Source organism: Physeter macrocephalus, chromosome 6 (assembly GCF_002837175.3).
Source record: "Physeter macrocephalus isolate SW-GA chromosome 6, ASM283717v5, whole genome shotgun sequence".
Lineage (NCBI taxonomy): Eukaryota > Metazoa > Chordata > Mammalia > Artiodactyla > Physeteridae > Physeter > Physeter macrocephalus.
The window spans coordinates 57,513,923-57,535,657 of record NC_041219.1 but is presented as its reverse complement, the minus strand read 5'-3'; the positions used below and the strand labels follow the sequence as shown (position 1 = coordinate 57,535,657).

At 48.9% G+C, this 21,735-nt stretch overlaps 1 protein-coding gene and 1 long non-coding RNA gene across 9 annotated transcripts in view; one reads left to right on the top strand and one right to left on the bottom strand.

Moving 5' to 3' along the window:
• The window catches only part of LOC129392186 (uncharacterized), a 2,896-nt gene extending 1,387 nt beyond the window's left edge, over positions 1 to 1,509 (bottom strand). Inside the window, exon 1 of the long non-coding RNA XR_008617659.1 lies at positions 1,403 to 1,509. This is a non-coding gene — a long non-coding RNA (uncharacterized lncRNA). The remainder of the gene's footprint in view (positions 1 to 1,402) is intronic.
• ANO2 (anoctamin 2) overlaps positions 1 to 21,735 on the top strand; it is a 299,540-nt gene that overhangs the window by 212,980 nt on the left and 64,825 nt on the right. For all 8 annotated transcript variants that reach the window (XM_055085431.1, XM_055085428.1, XM_055085433.1 and 5 more), the window contains one exon: positions 14,322 to 14,396. In XM_055085431.1, coding sequence (XP_054941406.1) covers positions 14,322 to 14,396 — 75 coding nt within the window. The remainder of the gene's footprint in view (positions 1 to 14,321; positions 14,397 to 21,735) is intronic.

The following is a 21,735-nucleotide window of genomic DNA, read 5'->3' as shown; positions in this document are numbered from 1 at the left end:
TGGGTGGACGCGGGGGTGGGTGGACGAGGGGGTGGGTGGACGAGGGGGGTGGATGGACGAGGGGGTGGATGGACGAGGGTGTGGGTGGACGAGGCGGTGGATGGACGAGGAGGTGGGTGGACGAGGGGATGGGTAGAACCACCATTCTTGGGCCACTACCCCAGCACGGTAGAGTCATAGTTCCGGGGCACACCCAGAGCAACAACATGGTGGTGTGTGTGTGTGCGTATGCACGTACACGCTTACACATAAGCACTCACGCGTGCATCTTCCTGAGTCTTTTACAAAGACACAGCAGTTGGGATCTTCTCCACCAGCTCCCACAGCACCCTGGCCATGGCCACACCCTAGCAACTACTCCACTGCACTGTGGCTGTCGACCCGTCTGTCTCTGTCACCGCACTGACCGTCCTGGAGCACAGAGGCCGTAACACAGTCCCTGGAACACAGTAGATGTTTATAAAAGTATTGTAACAGGGCCCCTTCACGGTTGCCTGGGCCGGTAGGGCCACCGCACCAGTGACATCTGAGAGGCTTGACCTCACCTAGAGCCTATTAATATATCATAACCCCTCTTGAGGGACAAAAATAAATCCTCAGAGCTCAGTGCTGAACAGAGAGCTAGAGGGGCATGATGACAAAGTCTGTGTGGGGAGAGGGGACAGGATGAGTTCTGGGAGGTGCATCGGGCGGGGGGTTCCGCTGTCCTTCCCTTTCTCGCCCCGCGGCGGGGTGGGTAGGCACACGCAGCAGCCGCTGGGGCCTGAGTTGGGTGTGTGGAGGCCGGATCCGCCCTCCCAGGCCGGGGCCTGCACGCCCTGAGCCCGTTCAGTAGCCCTCTCTGTGCACAGCCTCGTCCTGGGCCCCAGGGGGCGACCGTGACCGGGGAGGAGACCAAGCAGGGACCACCTGCACGTCCAACCACAGAGCATCCATCCTCCTCCACATCCTCCCCTTTCTGGATTTTTCTTCCCGTCTTTGGCCGCACTTTCCTCTCTGTGCCTGGAGCTGGTGAACCCCGCTGAAGCTGGGCGTGCCGAGGACGGACTCTGTCACTGTCCTGTGGCTCTGGCCAGGGTGTCCTCAGCCTGGCAGGACAGAGCTGACCCCCGGCCAAGGAGAGCCCTGGACCCGAAGGAAAGGCGTGCGTGGCTGGGGCAGGCTCTCCCCTCACTGACAGTGTGTGGGGGACGAACGACCCCTTTCAGGGATTATTTCACTTATTAATTTCAGAACGGGTTGGTGAGCGGTGTGTGTTATGGTGGCTCTGGCTGTGCCTCCAGGAAGTGCCAGGCCTGCCTTTGGAGATGACTCTTCTCCTGGAGGATAGCGGAGGCCTCCTGCCTTGACCGGGGAGCCCCGGGGTTGAGGAAGATCCAGGCAGTACTCCTGCGTGTCTTACCCAGTTTTCCTTGTTGGGGTCCCTTTCCATTTGTCCCGGCCCTTCTTTTTAAGGCGCCACCATAAGCAACGACCCGCTCTTCTCTGTTAGTTAACAAAATCTGAAACCAAACCAAAACCAAACGTTGCCTGCTGGCGGCGTCCAGCATCACCGGCCACCCTGAGGAGAGTTAATGACAGTGTCTTCTTGCCAGTTTACTGTTGCTGCAGGTCGCTGAAAACGTGTTTCCTCTGCAGAGTCCTAGGGAAAAACAAACACTGTTTCAGATGTGTATCGTCTAGCCGCCTACGCGTGGTATCACAGTGACAGCTTGGACCATGGCGGAGGCCCGAGCCGGACTGATGTTGTAACAGATCAAGGGACAAAGCGTCCTTACCCTTCTGGCCAAAACACATGGGTGTTGGCGAGATTCGTGATGTATTCATTTGCAGGTGAAATCTTGCAAGGGCATAATAATCTTTAAATAGCAGTTACCAATACATTTCCTGGTGTCGTGTTTTTCACACGTCTGCTTTTGAGTGGAGGGCAGTGAGTGTCTCTTAATAGGTACCGTATAAGGTGCTTTGTGCATAGTGGGGAATTTTAAAGCCCAGTAAATGCACGGTATGCAAGGTAGCTGCATAGATTAAGTGAGGTCATGAGGTGCTGTCCAGGCCTGTGTGACAGGTCAGACAACCGGTTTGATAATCGAAGTGGGCCTCGGCCGTTGGCCCCAAGCGTGGACGGTGACCAGGCCGCGCTCCTGCCCTCAGTTCTTGCCTTCTGACTCCTTGAGCTACCAGGACAGCACAGTAGACCTGAAGGTTTTCCCTGGACTCGAGCGTGATCAGTGCGGCTCTAGCCCCACAACCAGCTCGCGGATGGGGGTGGGAGAGGGGCGTGGATGGGGGCCGGCAACGCCGCTGACGTGAGGAATTCTGTGCCGACCCGGCAAAGCTCGTCTCTACCCTGTGAGCTCCTCTTGGAGAATCTGTTCGCAGAGGGACAAGCCACAGGATTTCGGGCCCTGGAGCAAACACAGCAGGGGAGGGGGTGAGTCTCGAAGAACAGGATTTCCCTAATTGGGCTGAGCTGTAGCATCACCCGTAAAGCATTTTCAAAAACAGATTCTGTCACCCCCGAGATTCTGATTGAGTAGATCTGGGGCCGGGCCAGGAATCAGAGAAGTTTTGATTTTGAGAAGTCCCTTAAGTGATTCTGATGAGCAGCCGACGTGGGAACCGGTGACATGGCCCTGGACATGGCCCGTTCCAGAACCTCCCCCTTGCACAGCGGCAGCCTGTCTTCTCTGTGGTCTGAGCCTCTGCTGGGGCCGGGCCGCCAGCCCTCTTCTTTCTGTCCTCCAGGGCTCACGGCCTGCTTGTTGCCCCTGCCCCCCAGCGCAGTAAGGTGTGGCTACCCGCTCAGAGCGCCGTTGTGTTTCAGAGGGAATAGATGCAGAGAGGAATGCAGGGCCGTGGATTTCCTTCCGTGTCTGTTCAGTAGGAAAAAAATGGGAATTGCGAGTATTGATTGAGCCTGAAGAGAGCAAGAAAAAGGGGGGTTTCATGAGCAACTTCAAGTTTGTAAACAAATGTTCTACAGGTCAGTTTTCCATTCTGTGGACTGGAATGTAAGGAGAAGGCCCCAAATTGAAGCTGAGCCTTGTCGGTTAGACTGAGAAATAGTGTGTGACCTAAAAGGACAAGACACACCAGAAGGAGCTGAGTGACTGAAGGGTCTCTGTCACAGGTCTTCATAGCGAGCCCAGCCCGGGATGGCAGTGGCCTCCTTGCCTAGAGGCAGGGGGTGGGTCGGAACACAGCTGAGTATCACTTAGACTGATACTCTTCCCTGTATTGTCTTCCGTGCAAAAAGCTGTCCTGATCGGCACACGCCCGTGGGGCATGTTCTTGACTATCTTTCTAAATTTATTTTTTATTGAAGTGTAGTTGAATTACAGTGTTGCGTTAATTGCTGCTGTACAGCAGAGTGACTCAGTTATACATACATATGCATCCTTTTTAAAAAATATTCTTTTCCATTATGGTTTATCGTGGGAGATTGGATATAGCTCCCTGTGCTCTACAGTAGGACCTTGTTGTTTATCCATCCTATATATACTAGTTTTCATCTGCTAATCCCAAACTCCCAATCCATCCCTTTTCAACCTCCGCCCCCACCCTTGGCAACCACCGTTCTGTTCTCTGTGTCCCTGATTCTGTTTCTGTTTCACAGATAGGTTCATTTGTGTCATATTTTAGATTCCCCAGATAAATGATATCATGTGGTATTTCTCTTTCTCTTTCTGACTTACTTTACTTAGTATGGTAATCTCTAGTTGTATTCATGTGGCTGCAAACTACATTATTTTGTTCTTTTTTATGGCTGAGTAATAGTCCATTGTATATATGTACCACGTCTTCTTTATCCCTTCATCTGTTGATGGCCATTTAGGTTGTTTCCACGTCTTGGCTGTTGTGAATAGGACACGCACTTGACTATTATTCTTAAAGTGTGGAAAGGCTGCCATGAACTACCTGCGTTTTCTCCTTAGCTTGTGACACTAGTGCGTCGTAGCCCAAAGCAGGGGCACAAAATTGTTTTGTGGGCTCTTCCTGTGTGAAACTAGATTTGACCCACCAGAGGCTAAGCACTGCACCTAGATGAGCTAGGCTGTTGTTTCCAAATCAGTACTCACCCACTGAGCCACACGTGCAAATGCATTCCGTGAGCCAGGCTGATCTCAGCACTGGAGGTCCCGTGGGGAGCTACCCACGGAGGCTCCCTGTCCTCGTGGAGCTTCTGTTTCCCTAAAGGAGGCGGAGGGAAGGTAAATGAATACATGAGATAACTTCAGATAGTGATAGTGGTGATAGAGAATAGTAAGGGCCAGGGGACGGGCGGGGGCCTTGGGAAAGACCTCACTGGAGGGGCGATGCTAGAACTTGAGAACAGAGCAGAGAACCCAGCTGGGTAAACAGGTGGAAGAGGAGAAATCTTATCAAGGTCTTGAGCTTGTCATGTTCAACGGACAGGAAGAAGAAGGAAGCCGCTGTGGCTGGAACGGAGTAAGGAGGGATTGAATGGTCGGAAATGAGGCTCAGGAGGGGCCAGGGTCCAGATCACGTCAAGGCTCGGAGGCCACGGCATTGGGTTTAGGTGTATTCCATCCCCTGAGTCCATTTGGCTTAGGTCTTTGTGTGATGTTGTGTGATGTTCTAGGTAAGGTTATAGGTTAAGGCTTCAGGCATATAGTGCCCGCGGAGGGTGATGATGGCTTTGGCCCAGTGCAAGGAGGTCCGGAGACGGGCAATGACTTGGCTGCCCTGCGCTCTCATACGTTGTTAGGGGCAGCCTGTCTGAGGCCCGCTTTTCCACTACCGCAATATGAAAGGGGGTCCCCTTCAGAGAGTGAGTGGCGAGGGGGTGTCTGCAGTCCGAATCCAGGCTGGGCACACGATAGGACAGTTGGGATTGGGGGAAGGGAGGGAGAGATGCTCAGCCTAGTGCTGGAACCTAGGAAGGCCAAGGCTGCCAGCCGGGGAGCAGAAGAAGTGAAACAGCACGCTGTCTGGGAGGGTAGAGGGAGGAGAGCAGGCAGGCTGGGCCTCAGGAGGGGAGGGAGGGAACCAGAGTCTGTGTGTCTGTGTCTGCTGAAACACAAGCAGTGGAAGGAATAAAGAATGTTTTCCATCGGAGCCACAAATTACGCTGCGCTCTGCCCTGGGCGTCATCCGTGCCTGTAGCCTTTGGTGCCGTGCCACGTGACTGCCTTGTCCCCTTTGCCAGGATTGCCTTCCTAGGTCGATTGAGCCGCTTCCCCAAAGTCCGTGTCTATCTCCGGATGACTCTGGGGGTCAGTTACAGGTAAGCCCACAGGGCTGAGGGGTAGCACCTGGAGGCTCTCAGCCCAAGAGGCTGTGTGTGCTTGGGCCGTGAGGACCAGCACCGTGTCGGGGACTGGTATCATGGTGACAGGAGCTGCAGGGGGGCCCGAGGTCCGTGAAGGGGAGGGATGTGCGGTCACATGCTGGCCTCGCTTCTGTGATCAGGCCATGAAGACTTCCTGGAGGAGGAGCTATCTTAGGAGAGAGAACTAGAGAGAGAGAGAAGGTGGTGAAGTTGGTGGGATCTCTGTTTCTAGAGTAGGTGCTGTTTGTGAGGGGTCTTGAAGACTCACCCAGCAGGGGGAGCACTGAACAGCCGTGTCTGAGGGCAGAGTGGGACCAGGTCACATAGGACAGTTATGTGGCTTCGGCACAGGAAGAGTGGCCCCCGGATCTGTGCCGTAGGAAGCACTGCCCAAGTTGAACTTGGGATTTCCATGTCACTTTGACAAGGAAGCTTCACTTAATGTGTCCCGCTTAGCGCCAGGGCCCGTGGTGGATGAGACAATAATGATGGTGATGGTGACATTAGGTAACAAGTGTTGGGTTACCTACACTGGTGTGTAGCTGCCAGGCACCTGTGCCAGGCACAGTTCTATGCACATTGCCAGGTGTCAACTCATGTCATCTTCACGGCGGCAATCTTGTATGGTGGGTACTCTTTTTGATCTCTTTTCTAGGGATGAGGAAATTGAGATGCAGAGAGGTTGGCACCATGCCTGAGGTCACAGAATCAATAAGCTCAAAAGCTGGGACTCCAACCCAGGCAGCTGCCTCCAGTCTAGACATTGAGAGGCTCCTGGGGCACCCCCGGCTCTTCTAACCACGTTGATGGGATGCCCAGCTCTAGCAAGGAGGAAGAAAAAGGGAATGAGGAGAAGGAGAGAAAGCCAGTAAATGAGCAAAGAATTTTTTTTCACAAATGCAATTTTATGGTCCCATTTCACAGATGGCTGGCCCCGGCCCTGAACCTCACTATCTTTTTCTTCTTTGTTTTATTTAACATATATCTGGTGGGCTCCAGAAATTTACAGCATAACTCCTACCAGTTTATAGCTTTTATTTAGTGAAAGTGGCCTGAATTCCATCTCCGCCCTCTAACACATGCCATCCTGGGAGTGGCTGAATTTATGACATTGCTGCCTCAATTATTAATCTCCATCTGAAACTGTGCTGAGGGGTCCCCCACACAAAGGGATGCTCCCGGTGGGCCTGAGAAATGAAAATGCAGAAAGCTCATCAACGCCACAGCAGAGCACGCGGTGGCCCCTCATCTGCTCCCAGAGCCCAGGAGGCCCTGGGTCTTCCTGGATTCTTGTCTCTGACAGTGTCCCAAGGTCCCCCCAGTGGAAAAGTACCTTGCACTTCTTCTCATCATCCCGTTCTTCCGAGTGTTTCACCCCTTCTCAATCCACCATCCTCCACGTCTTCCATGTGTTTTTGTCTCCTCCAACCAGCCAGGCCCAACTTGATCCATCATGGAGGCGTGCGGCACAGAAACTCGGGAGTGGTGCTTAATCAACCTTGAGAGCTTATATTCTTGCTAATGACACTGGAACAAGCTACTGCAATTTGACCCTTACTCAGACGCAGTTGAACCCGGATCAAGACTTTTCTTTAGCTCTCCACCCAGACCCCATTTTATGTCAGCCTGCCAGCCCTACCCTTCCATGGGACCTGCTCTCATCGGTCATGCAATGTAACCGGCCCTGGTTCACTCACGTCATTATGATTTCCCCCAGAAGCCCCCTCCAGGCACGGCCCGCCCTTCCCACGCCCAGTTCTCCATGGTTTTTCCCCTGGACCAGAACAGGGTTTGGCTTCACTTGCTTCCAGGTTGATAGGAGACCTCCATCTGCTGTAGTGGGTGGACCCCTTGTCTTAGGAAATCAAGGCAGACGAAGTGTCCCAGAAGACAGGGATGGGGAACTATCAGATTCCCACCTTCCATCGGCCTCAGGGATTCTAATAGCGTCCAGGCCAGGCCCTGCTTGCCACCTGGCACAAAGAGGCACCCAGGCGAGGCTGGTTAACTGTGTCCCCAAGACTGTTTTCAGAGTTGAGGTTCATGAACTGATAGGAGACGCATTGGTTGCACATTTACTGAGCTCACGCTATGTACCTGCCACTGTGCTTAAATGCTAGGTATATGGAGATGAATGAAACCTGCCCTCTGCTCTCCTGGAGCTGACAGTCCGAGAGGAAGAAAGAAAATCAACAGTTACAGAAAAATTTATAGAGGGTAATGAGGCTGGAGATGTGCCGGCCTGAACTATGGCATTGGCACTGGCGGTAGAGAGGAGAGGCATGGCAGACCGGGTGGGGGGTGGGTTGTTGGAGGGGGGGACAGACTCTGTAGGACTTGAGGCTGGTTGAGGTGAGTGTGTGGGAGGGAGTAGCCCAAGTGAATGCCTCAGTTTCTGGCTTTGTCTGATCGAAGGTTCAGTTCACTGAGTTAGGGAACATAAAAGGAGAAGAAGGAGGTTTAGGGAGCGAGTTGACTCATTCTTGGGGGACATTTTGAGCTTGGGACATCCCAGTGAAGATGTCCACGCAGCAGTTGGACAGATGAGTTGGGAGCCCTGCTCTGCGCTGGAGATAAAAGATCTGTGACCCTCAACGCGTGGGTGGCCAGCAAAGCCAGTACTGTAGCCAGGAAGAGGGTATGGCGATGCGGTGTACTAGTACTGAACTCAGCTCAACCCTTCGTTCCCAAAACTTCTTAAGAAAGCAGGCTACGGCAGCTCTCGCTCTCCTCCCCTTCCATCCACTTTCCCATCGTTGTTTTTGCCCCGATATTCCTTTGAAACCTTCCCACAGGTCACAGATGACCTTCATGGCAAATTCTAATGGGCGCTTCACGGGCTTAACTCACTTGATCTGTCAAGAAAACATGTGTCCACTTCTTGAACCTTCCCTCCCCAGGCTTTGGTGGCACTGCTCTTCTAGTTTCCTTCCTATGTTGCGGCTACTCTTTGGTCCACTTATTGTTTTAGCTGGCAGAGCCCTGAAGAGGCAGCCTCGCATAGGAGGCTGGTGAATGCAAGGATGGACTCAGACACACCAGACTCCAGAGCTGCACCTTATTAGCTGGTGACCAAGTTCCTTAACCTTCCGGAGCTCACGTCCGCTGGCTATAGAATGGGGATAATATAACTTCAGGGGCTACTGCAAGAAGTAAATGAGAGACGTCTCGGACACTTAGCTCATTGTCAGTCACGTCATAAGCAATTTAAAGTGGTAGCTCTTACCGTTCTGGGTGCTTATAGAGGCTGAATGGCAATGCCCAGCGGGAAGGAGATGGTTTAAGAGTGTGGTTACCACAATCTGATCCCCTGATCAGCAGTGTCACCAGCACCAGCACCAGCATTGCCTGGAAACTTGTTAGAAATGCAGATTCTCAGACCCACTCCAGATCTACTGGATCAGAATCTCTGAGGGTGGAGCCCGGAAATTTGTTCTAATGTCTCAAGATGCACGCTAAAGGGTGAGAACACTGGTTTAAGGTAAGAAGGAGTGAAATATTTGCAGGAACAGAGGCTCAACGTCTGAACGTTCTAATGGAAACCAGAGCCTGTCTATTCACAACCCTCCGATTATTAGCTGGAGGGGGTGAGGCAGGTGATGATGTTGGTGCTTGGCTTCCTGGCCCTTGTAGCCTTCCCCAGAGAAAGAGGACCACGGCTGGTTTCCTCTGAAACCCAAATCCAGTTCTGTCCCAGGCGTGATGCTTCCTGAGCAGTAGGCATTTATCATCTTCTTTGTCCTTTACTGAGTTCAGAGCAGTCTGCATTGGTTTAACATTGGTGTAACTGAGCATCTCTTTTCTACAGCCCTGCTTTAAGCAAATCTAAAATGTTATAAAAATCTGGATTAAAAGCTTGGAGGAATCTGCAAATACTACCCCATCAGGGAGGTGGACTAGAACTCCCTGCCCCTTAAATGTGGGCTGTACATAGTGACTTCCTTCTGAAGAGTAACGTGTGAAAGGGGGAGAGAGTAACTCTACAGCAGGGAGAGCTGACGGACACTTACCTCCACCAAGCGATCAAGGTTGACATCATGAGTGACGGGTCATATTATAGCCTGTCCCTTTGATATGATGAGATGAAAATGATACTTTACCTCTGTGGTCTTCCTCTCCCAAACCCATAACTTCGGTCTAATTAGGGGAAAAACTTCAGACAAGCCCATATTGAAGAACATTCTACAAAATCCTTGACCAATACTTCTCAAAAATGACAAGGTCATCCACAACAAGAAAAGTCTGAGAAGCTGTCATAGTCTAGAGTTGCCTAAGAAGACTTGGTGGTTAAATATAATGTGGACTCTTGGATGGGACTGGAGCAGAAAGGGGCTATGAAGTGAAAACTAAGAAAATCCAAATAAAGTGTGAACTTTAATTCATAATAATGTACAAAATTGGTTCTTTGGTTGCAAAATAGGTACTCATACTAACATAATAGGAAAACTGGGTGCAGGGTGTGTGTGTGTGCCTGTGCGTGTGTGTGTGCATATATATATATACATATATATGTGTATATATATATGCACACACACATACATATATGCACACGCACACACACATACTCTGTACCGTCTTTGAAGCTTTTCTGTAAATCTAAAACTATTCTAAAATAGCAAAGTTTATTTAAAGCAAAGAAAGTAGAGGAAGGAATTCTCATATGTTCCTGGTGAAAATGCAAAAATAGCACGGCCATTTTGGAAAACAGTCTGGCGGTTGCTTATAAACCAAATATACACTCAACCCATGATTCAGCATTTTCACTACTTGGTATTTCCCTAAAACCTATACTCACACCAAAACCAGTACAGAAATACTTCCAACAGCTTTCTTCATAATCGCCGACAAGTGGAAGCAATCCAAAGATCTGTCGGCCAGGGGTGGTTAAATGAAACGTGGCACGTCCATACGGTGAAATAGTACTCAGCCATAAGAAGGGACACATTTCTGGGAATGCAGCAGGGGTGAATCCCAAATGCAGTGAGTGCACTAAAGTGAGCAAAGTGCACTGAGTGCCTAAGTCAGACTCAGAAGGGTCCATGCTGTGTGAATTTACTTCCGTGACATTTTGGAAAAGGCAACACTAAAGGGACAGAGAACAGGTCTTGCCAGGAGCTGGAGATTGAGGGAGGTGACGGACCACAAAGAGACATGCGGGCAGTATTGAGGGCGTGATGGTCCTGTGTCTTGACTGTGGTCATGGTTACATGACAATACATACGTGTTTATCAAAACTCGCAGAACTGCACACTAATAAAGGTGAATTTTACTCTATGTAAATTCATACCTTAATTGAAAAAAATACCAACGCAGGGATGATTGGCCACTTTTCAAGGTTGCCCTCCAAGGGATTTGCTCGAATGGTAGTCTCCCCTACTGCGTTTACAGTGATTGCATTTCCAGCCATTCAGTTTGTTAAAAGGACACTTGTGTGGTTTTATGTGAGTGTCGCCGTGCTGCTTCCTGCTTGGCGACTCAGAAGTGGGAGCCGTAGTCCAGGGACGAGGACACGAGCACGGACGACAGCCAGGCTCATGGCTTAACAACGGTGAATCAGCTGAGTGCTCCCTAACCACCTGCTTCTGATATAGTCGTGAAGCTGATTAGACCTTACTTTTGTGTGATGCCTTAGAGCTGACGAAGCTCTCTCCCAGGCGTTCAGCCACGGGACCGCGCACGACCTCTGCCACGTCGGTGGGACAAGCGTTATCATCTCTGTGTTAAAAGGAGAGGGGGAGGGGCTGAGAGTTCTCGCTTACCTGTGTTTGCAGGTGCACTGGCTTGGTCCCTCCCAATTAGGGTTGGCTGATTAATATAAAACGCATAGCAATTTGGTGCAATAGATGTTACCCTTTATACATTCTACAGGTAAGGAATATAATTACTTTACAGATGAGGAAATGGAGGTTCTGGGAATTTCCCAAGGTCACTTGACTAGTAAGTATTAGAACCAAGTGTTGAATTCAGAAGTTCTGGTTCCAAGTTCTACTTTTCTTCTACCATCCCGTAAGCTGGTTATGTGACTTTCGCGCAGCGCGTAGTCAGCTGGATGGTATCTTGCCATGCGTCTGCACGTCTTTCGTGTGCCCGTGACTGGAGATTCTAATTAGCTTCTGTTACCAGAGCCACAGTTATTATACGTACAGGCCACGTGACTCACTCTCCTCTTTACTAGTCACTTCGGGAGCTTGGAAGGCAGTCTGTAACCTCTGTGTTCTCTCAGCGCTTGTGTTTGGAAAGTGTCTGAATGTAGGAGAACTGTGTGTGTGTGTTGGAAGCGATCACTTCTAGAAAAAAGGGCTCATCGGTGTAAACGCGGGTGGAGAGTGATATTTCAGCAAATACCAGAACATATACATCAAAGTGAGTATTGTTCTTTAAGGTAGTTGCTTTGAGAGGACGTCGAATTCAGTTGCCTTTTAGTTATGCCTCATTTTTATGCAAAATAATAAGGCCACCTTCCTTACTAGGATTAGCTCTGGAATCCTTCTCCGTGTTGTGTGGGTGGCAACGGAGCTCCTTCTGGGCAGGGCAGAGACTTCTCCCCTCTGTGTGCTCCGCGTCCAGCACAGAGCCCGGCCCATCCCAGGCACTCAGACCACGTTTGCTGAGTAGAACAGAACCAACACTCATTCTCCAGGGCAGAGTTGTCACTGCGGGGCGGAGGCTGGTCTGAAGACCCCTCATCCTGCTTGGTCCCCGGCCTGAAGAAGGTGGACGACACCCGACAGGAACCTTAGGCGAAACCTCTCAGCCGCCCGGCCCCTCCCTTGGGTTGAGTAGCCATCCTCTACGATTATACTTATTTCTGAGCCCGTTTCATCTGGGGCCGTGTTTCCTGCTGTCTGCTTGTATTTCCCTTCCCCCCGTTGCTTCCAGGACTGTCCGTCTCGTCCCTGAGGACCGCTCTGAGCTCGGTCTCATCCTTACTGACTGCTTTCTCGCCCTCTCCTCTCATTTCACGGACCAAACACAGGTTTTTTACCTCTCCTTGCCCTGCTCGCCACTCAGGGAGCCCCACTGGGGAGGAACTGGTGACACAGAACCGGTAGCTGGAGTTCCCCCTCCCCTCCCCACCGCTGGTATTTCTGAGCACGCCTGGTTCGCTGATCTTTAAGGCAGAACCTCTCATCCGCAGGCCAGAGAGCAGGAAAAGAGTCCGAGAATCATCCAAACCTTAGTTGTAGGGAGAGAGGCCTCGGGACAAGCTGCACCACACATCCCTATACTTCTTTTCATAGTCTCTGCGGAGTTATCATCTACCTGCTCATCTTCAGTTTTCCTCATCAGAATCTTAAAGGAAAATACCACTAGTGTGAGTGAAACTAAGAATGAATACTGGAAGAAAAGAGAAAGGCATGCTAGTCCCTTTTGATGTTTGGCCTCATTTGGAAGACTTGCTTCAGTCCTAATAGAGATAGGTGTTTATAGCTCCCCCTGTGCATGGTCGCGACCTGCAGTGACCTTGTTCTCATCGTGTGATAGAAAGTCTGTTGGGCACAGAGTCTGGAGACCTGATCCCATCAGGGTCTGGGAGAAACCGGGCATCCCTCGTTGACATCACGAGTAAGTGAAAGCGCTCGTTACTGAATGACTGCAGCCTTGACGCTCATTTCCACCCCCATTTAAGCCTGCTCAACCTGTGCTCAGCTCCCGACAGGCCATGAGAAAGACACACCATTCCTTTCCTCAAGTCCCCTGCAGCCTCACTCCCAGGGTTACCTGCATTCCCAAACTGGCTTTTTGGTGTTTGGGTGTCACCATCTCATTAGACTGGGAGCCCCCCAGGGGCAGTGACCATGTCCACTGTTCGCTGTCTCCCCACTGTGCCTGGCCCTAAGGTCTGCACACAGTGGGCGCCCAGAGATTTTTAGAAAGCAGCCTTCGAGGCCAAGAAGGCCCTTCGCCTACAGCACAGGCTTTCAGAGACTAGATGGCACCGTTGCTAGAGCTAGATCAGGTGTGTTCTGCAGTCGTGGCGAGGAGGGAAGAGAGAAGCCGGGCGGGCCCTGGAACTCGCACTTGCTGACTTAGGTTCAGACACGCCTCAGAAATGCAGGGGGCCCTGCCTCGCCAGCATGGAGGGCTTTGCCATTTTCCTGGCATCCTCCCCAACATGGCTTCAGGTGGTCTCCACAGCAACCTTGAGTTGATACAGTGTCAGCAGGACACTGTATCAGTTATAATTTTAAAGAACTGCCACTCAGATACATCAGGTGCCCGGGCTAAAATTATGTGGATATTAATCGGCAGAGGGGTTTACCACTCATACCTTGTCGGCCTCACCCTACCAGGTGAGGGTCCTTAGCGGGTGCCGAAGGAGGACGTGGTCAGGGGTATGGTGGTCCCAAGGAGAGCAGCCTGCGGACTGGATCCAGTCTGGTTCTCAGCCAGACTGACAGCGAGGCATCAGCTTAACCTGCATCTTGAATTGTCTGCATTTGTGACCAGGGAGGAAACAGATGACAACACATACAGGTTCTTTGAACAACAAGAGCTGTGGGTAATTTATACGCTTAGGATCTAAGGTCAATGGTTGATGTTTGATTTAAATGATGATCTGTTTTAGGATGCTGCCCTGTGGTCATTTGTATCTGCCACCTGTCTCGTGTTTTCACCTGCTTCTCATTAAAGTAAAAATGAAACATATAAAACCATCCTGTGCATAAGCCAGGATGGGGGTCACGACTGTGGCCGCTTTTCAGGTGAAGAAAGAGAAGCTCAGAAACGTTAGGAGACACGTCGAAGATCCCACCGCCCATGGGTGGTTGAACCAAAACTTCAGCCCGGTACGAGGCTGAAAGCAGATATTGTCCTCTTTTCACCACAGATTTTCCAGGCTTCCTAAAAATCACAAAATTAGGAGGGCTCTTGTTGATGTGTAGGGTAAGGCATCACAGGCTAGAGAAATACCTAAAGAGAGTGATGAATGATTAATAATATTCACATTTATGGAGAAGTGAGAGCCATTTTATATCTGTTATTTGTGGCATCTGATGGTCACTGTTCTCCTGTTTCTCCCCAGGATGAAGAAGATAAGCTGACCTGGAAAGATCGTCTCCCAGGTTACTTGATGAACTTCGCCTCCATCTTGTTCATGGTAATTTCCTGGCGGAGACACCTGCTCAGGACGTGTGCGTGTGGATCCTGCTGTGTGAATGCTGGGGCTGTTAGTCTGTTATGCTGTGGGGACAGTGAGGGGCTAGTGAAGACGAAGCCGCAGTCCCTCTGGAGGGACAGCGTCTCCCGTGATAGCCAGGCCATTGCTGCTGTTGGTTACCCGAAGCGGGGAAGGTGATTCCCTCAGCCGGAACATCGGCCCTGGGAGGGTCAGTGGCCTTCAGTGGCCATAGAAGGGGGCTCTGTCTTCCCAGCCTTGACCACAGATGTTTGAAAATGGGGTTTTGTCCAGGGGTGGGTTGTGAGAAGGTGTCTCCCACATCGTGGCAGATGGAGACCTTGGAAGAAGGTCTTACCTGTGCAGGGAAGGCGGCTGTAGAATGGTGGCAGCCTGTTGGAGCTGCAGGCAGGCTCTCCCTGGTGGCTGGTGGAAAAGAACAGCTTCTGGAAGCCACAGAAGACAGCTGGCTCGGGCTCTGTAAGCCTGATTCTTTAGCCTCCCGGTAGCTGCTGTGTTTATTTCCCTGTCTTCTCCCTGAGAGTTTGGAAGAGCCCTTTGGAGAGACCCAGATGGTCTCCACTGTGTCGGAGAAGGTGAGGAATGGGTCTGTGATTCATATCTGACTTGATCAGTGAAGTGGTAGTAAGTCATTCCTGGGAGCCACGAGGGGTGAGACAGCAGGAACTGAAGCGAGGAGACCTCGGGAAGGCGAAACTCAGAGGGCTGAGCTCGGGGCACAAAGACACCTGCCCCCCGTCTGTGGGTAGAGTCCTTCTGGTGTTCAAGATGGGAACCTCTGTCCTTAACAGCGTTTCCAAGCAGGACTGCACGTTAGTTGTGGGGTTGGGGAGGGATTGCTTATTCCAGAAATTGGGACTGAAATTATAATAATTTTCTGGACCCACTCGCCAGAGGTAACGCTGACCCTGGTCTGAGGTTACTATTTCCATCATTACTGCCACTGTGATCACTGAGGGCAGGAACCGTGTCCTAATCTCCGAAGTTTAAAAAGTGAAAGATGCATGGGCACCATCTGCTTCAACACTTCCGAAATGCAGAGGTGCTGGGTGCCTTGCCAGAGCTTAGAAGTCTACACTTGCAATCTCCTCATTGCTTAGGAAGAGTGGAATTTATTCAGGAACATGTGGTGAGTTGCAGTGTGTTAAGCTGGAATGGTATAAAGTTTAATTTGGCACTTCCAAGCCTCCCACAATATGCATAATGTTGTCAAAGAGTTTATTCATTCATTCAGAAAATATTTCATGGGTGCCAACTATGTGCTTGACACTATTCTTAGGCATTGGGCATGGAGTAGAAACTAAAATAAAATAATCTGTCCCTTAAGGAGTTGACAGATAACAAATACGTGCATAAATAAGAAAACAGATAAGTAAAATAGACTTCCATCTCCAGCAGTGGTAGGTTAGGATATTTGTAGCATCCCATCTTGCTGAAAGGAGCAAAAAATTGTGCAGAAATATATTTTTCAATCTTCTTAAAGCTTGAAGGACTGACAGGATAGTCAAGAATACTAGACTGAACTCTAAAGGAAAATGGGACCAAGGAAACAAATATCTGGGCACCAATGCTGCTTTTACCTTGAGGACCTTTTCCCATCTAGGCAAACTTGGGCTTGGGCTTTGGTGGTTTTTATGGGGCAAGAAGGATGGGAATCAGGGGGTATGACTGGCTCAAAGAGAGCTTCTAGCAGGAAGTCCTCACCAAACTAAATTGGAACACCAAAGGGCTACAGTCTCAGAATGAAGATGAATAACTAGCCCCACCCCGCCCCCAACTTTGGGACTTCAGAGAAAATCGTTATTTTCTACGTAGAATAGGGAGAAAAAGGGAAACAAAAGCCCTGTCCCCAAGAAGTGGCTACGGGCAGTCCCCACGGTGGACTTACAGCTTTTGGTTCATCACAGGAGAGGATCGGGAACCTCAGGTTGTGGACTTGGTCTGGAACTAGCAGTGCTCCCAGGTGCCCAGCGGAAGCAAATACAAGTTCTCCCTGGAGGAAGGCAGATTCATGCTAGGCCTCAAGAAATCCCCCAAAAGAATTTTCAAGGGCAACAAAGAGAATACACAACCAATTACACAAGAAGCTAAAGCACCTTGAGAAAGAACAATGAGGACCGCAGAGACTAAAGATATTGGAAAATACCAGTTACAACTTATAACATCAAGCTTGAAAAATCTGCAAAGAATAAGAAACTATTGCAAAAAACGGCTTAGAAGATTTGAAAACCAACCAATAAATCTGCTGGAAATAAATAAATACATGAATATGAAATACATATATATGAATATATAATACATCCTACATGTATATGAATGTTGTATGTATTATAATATACATATATATAAAACAACAAACTATAGACACAGCTGAAGAGAATTTGTGAACTGCATTATAGGTTAGAAGAAATTATCCATAATGCAGCGTGGGGAGGCAAAAGATAAAATATATAGAAGAGAAATTAAGAGATTTGGAAATATTGGTAGAATGAGATTTAACAGACATTTCATTGCACTCCTGGACAAAGAGGAAAGAGAAAAGTTAATGAAGGAAATATAATGACTGATGGTGTCCTAATCTGCTACAGAATTCCAACCCACAGATTGAAGAATCCCTATGAAACCCAAGCAGAAAAAAATAAAATAAATCTACATCTACATTCATCATAGTGAAATCATAGACTATATAAGACACAAGAAAAATCTCAAATGCAGTCAGAAAACAAAAGACAAGTTACCTTCAGTAAAAAGGCTGTTAGATTGACCATTGATTTCTCATAGCAATTAGAAATGACATGTTATCTTCATGTGCTGAAAACAGTTACTTATCCAGAGTTCTATAACCAGGAAGAATATCATTTAGAAATATCATGAGGATAAAATAAAGATATTTATAGACAAAAACTGAGAGTTTGCCACCAACTGAATCTTTTACTAAAGGAATTCTAATTATCTGCTTCAGATATGGCCCCATATGGAAAATCATAGTTTTAAAAAGAAATGAAGAATAATCAAAGTGATAAATAAGTGGGAAAATCTGTGTGAATCTCGACTGTGAAAACAATAATGATGACGCCTCATGGGATTAAAAATAAGGTAGAATTTAAAATCTACACAACACTAACCTGTAAGTTGGGTGGGCGATAAATAGAACAGTAATGTTCTAAGGTCCTTGTCTCCTTGATGATGTAAATATATGGAAAGAGCAAAGGCTAGGAAGAGTCAAGACGCTCTTGAAGAAGCATCAGGAGGGATATGGTGCTCTACCAAATAGAAACTTACTATAGAACAATAATAAGTATGACAGTGTGGTGGTGGGGTGGAAATAGGGAATTAGACCAATAGAACAAAACAGAAAATCAAGAGTCAGATCCACGCAAATGACAGTGCATAGAAGTGCAGAAAAAGTAGACCCCAAAGAATTTCATCATGGGATGTACAACAGAGAAAAGTCGAGGATGACTCTGAGGTTTTTATCTTCCAAAGGCTAGAGTTATTTATCCCTAGGAATCCTGGAGTTGCCTGCGTGACGGATATAAATCTGGAGTTCAGAGGAGATGCCCAGGCTGGAGCCCTAGTCAGATGGTAGAGATGGTATTTAAAGCCATGAGGTTGTACGAGATCCCCAGGGGAGTGGGGAGAGATAGAGAAAAGGTCCAAGGACTGAGTCCCAAGATGCTGTAATGTGAAAATTTGGGAGCACGAGGAAGAGGCCAAAGAGAAGGTTGAGAAGGAAGAGCCAGGGGAGAGGGGAGGGTCCCCGAAGCCAAGAAGGTATTGCGAGGGGAGGGCCATCACTTGTGTCAGATGCCACTGATAGGTCTGGGAGGGAGAGGATTGAGAATAGAAGCTCATCTACTGCCTGAGAGAAGACCCTGTAGCATCGTCACGATCACTGTCTACAACAAGTAGACATCACTATTGACAAACACTGAAAATCAGGTCAGTGGAGGGGTATCTCCTCAGTGTTCTAATTTTTACAAAATTCCACGGGTGGGGCTTCCCTGGCAGTCCAGTGTATAAGTCTCCGTGCTTCCACTCCAGGGGGCATGGGTTCGGTCCCTGGTAGGGGAACTAAGATTCCCCCATGCCGCATGACGTGACCAAAAAAATAAATCAATATTTTTAAAAAATTCCATGGAGACCTTCTAAAGCTAGACTCGAGGGTGGGAAAATTTTTTTGTGTCGTTCAGAAATAATCAATGATTATCTCTTATCTTCCCTTTCGCAACCCTGCCTAACCCCAAATCTTGATACCAACAGGAGATTGCGTATCAGAATCAAGAACTCATTGAGGCATCTCACTCTGCCTGGGGTCCCCCAGCTATATGTATGTAGCCAGCAGATGCTGGTAACTGGGAGGAGAGTGGTAGGAAGATCACCTCGTGCAGGCAGGTGCTCTGGACTAGTCCTGGCCTAGGCTTGTTGACTGAGATCATCGTGACTAGCATTCCTTTCTACTTTCAAAAGTATTCCAGGTTGGGCAATAAATGATATAGTCCCCTACCAATTTGATTTTTTAAAAATCCTTATTTTACACTAACTTTTTCCCATTTTTTTTTTCTTTCATTTTTTTAAAAAACCCAGTCTTCTCAAGAAAGGGGCTGGGCATTTCCCTAGAACAAGGTGTGGAATCTGAGATCAGGGAGTCAGGATGGTGTTTATAAAAGAGTGTTTTTGTTATGGAATTAGTCAAAGGCATCTATGGCAACGAACTTGAGTATCCGATATCATTTCCTCCTTCACCCCCTGTGATGAAACCTTGGCAGAAGACGCCAGGACCATGACCATGAGGAGGGTTTTAGCGATGCCAGTCTGTCATCAGTTGGGGATATTTTTCATGGGGTGATGAGAGCAAAGAAGAGCCCAGTGCAGTGTTCATCTTCCTCACCCGTGGGAGAGGCCAGGATGGACAAAGATGAATTTTCTCTTTCTTCTCCAACCCAGTGTGTTGAGCTAAAGTCGCTTTCCTTTTCGAATTAACCCTCTTTTTGTTTCCTTTTTATGTGGGAGGGGATTACCAGAGGCAATGTCCTGCCTCTGGAGCTGGGTGCCTGAACTTTACTCCCACGCCCAAGACAATCATTGACTTCTGTTTGTATCTTGGGAACCGGCCATCAGAAACCCTCCTCCGTCACCTGGATTATCACAGTGATCTCCTAACTCATCTGCCTGTCTGTGACGCTGTCCCCCGACAGATCATCAGCCTGTTGACCTTTTTCAAATAAGTCACGTTACTCCTCTGCTCAGAACTCTCTAAAGGCTTCCCATCTGATGAAGTATAGAAGCCGACATCCTTATACTACAGTTCCTCCCCTCCAACACCCATCTTCCACTCCCACTCTCCCCCTTCGCCCACTGCTTCAGCCACCCCCTGCCTGAACCCCCAGCTCTCCGATTTCCTCTTTTAGGTCCTTGCTGAAATGTCACCTTCTCACCTATGGCTTTCCTGACCCCACCCTGTTTTAAGTTGCAACCTATCTGTATGCTCCCGTTTTGCTTTGTTTCTAGAGTATTGATCGCACCTGACGTACTGTCTTTGGTACCTGCTTATGAGTTTGTCTGTCTTTCCCCACTAGAAGGTCAATTCCACGAGGGCAGAAATTTCTGTCTGTTTTGTTCGCTACTGTATCCCTGATACCCAGAACAGTAACTGGCACACAGTAGGGGCTCAAGACGTGTTTCATGAATGACTGCATGAGAAAATAATTAAGCAGGTGCCAGAGACAACTTGGTATGTCAGTGATAGAGTTGTTGGTGTGTGTATTTTTTTCAAATTGAGCTACTACTGTGGGCTGTGCCCTCAACCAGGCTGCTCTCCCACTGGTTCAGCAGGGGTTGCTCTGCCCTGTGCATTTTACTTGCTCCTGCTTATTCTTTCCTCCAAGCCTTCCCATAGGAAATGGTCCCACAGCTTCTTCTGTGGCGTTTTCTCTGACTAATCCCCCTGCTCTCTGCCCAGAACATTCTAGAAGCTCCTGAACTGAGGCCCGTCACTCTGTCCAGTTGCTACTAGGCTCATCCTTGCTGTCTGTGTGCCATGGTTTTCTCAGAATGCAAGTCCTGGAGGGTAGGGACCAGACCAGCTCTCTCATGGTGTGAAATTAGGGCTCTGGACTCTCTAGCCTGACTTCCACTGCAATTTGGCTGTGTCCCCAAGTAAAGCTATGGGATTCAAACAGCAAGAGCCACAAGAATGTATTCTACAACCCAGGGAATATAGCCAATATTTTGTGATAACTGTAAATGGAAAGTAACTTTTAACAATTATATATTAAAAAAAAAACAACACACCAAGAACCACCGAGGCCATGATGCAGGCGACCAAGTGCAGGGGGGTGAGATTGCCCAGAGCTGAGGGTCAGCGAGTCTTTACCAAAGAGGTTCCACACAGGAGGCACCTCTCTGCACTGGCATGAGGCACAGAGTGTAGTACAAGACCAATCCCCGCCATTGGCTTAGTTGGGGGACCTGATCACGTACATGAAATACACTTATTGCACCACAGTAAGTGTTCAGAAAATATTTGTTGAATTTAATAAAATCAATAATATAGCCAAAGTGATGAAAGTAGTACTGGGCTTGGTGCCAAAAGACCTGGGTTCTAATGTCAGGATGGATGGGATTGTCGACCTTGCAACCATAGAGCAGGGTTCAAATCCTGGATGGCACTGAACTGCATCTGCAAAAGGCATGTCTTGCGTGATTGTTGTAGGGATTCATGCTGGTGCGGATACGGCTCGAATCATGAAATCAAGAGAGCACACGTGGATTAGCTGTTGTTGATGATGTTATGACCATGAGTATCTTGGCTTTGCCACGTACCACCCGGACCTTGGACCAATCCCATTGCTGCTTCTTGGGCCTCAGTTTCCTTGTATACGAGATCAAAGGCTGGACGTGGATGATCCCTAAATGCTAAAACTCTTTAATTCCTACAGTGATCTAGGAGGCTAGGGTTGTAGTCTGTGCCTTGTGACCTTGAGCAAATCGCTTCACTTTCCACACCTGTTTCCACATCTGCAAAATGGTCCTGGGACTGGGTGAGTGCTCCCCAAGCTCTTCTGGCTTGAAAAGTGTGAATCTTGAGGTGCTTGTGGGAGACACCAAAGGAGAGGTTCAGAAGTGGATTTCTGTAATGGGATGGAAAATCAAGATCAGAGAAGTTAGGATGGCAGAGCACAGCATCCGAGGGCTGGGGAGGGGCGTGGAGGTGGAGCCAGGGAGGGGCTGGGCATGGGGAAAGGCTTCCCTGAGTGAGTGGAGCAGTGCCTCTAGAAGAATAGGAATCTTGTTAAAT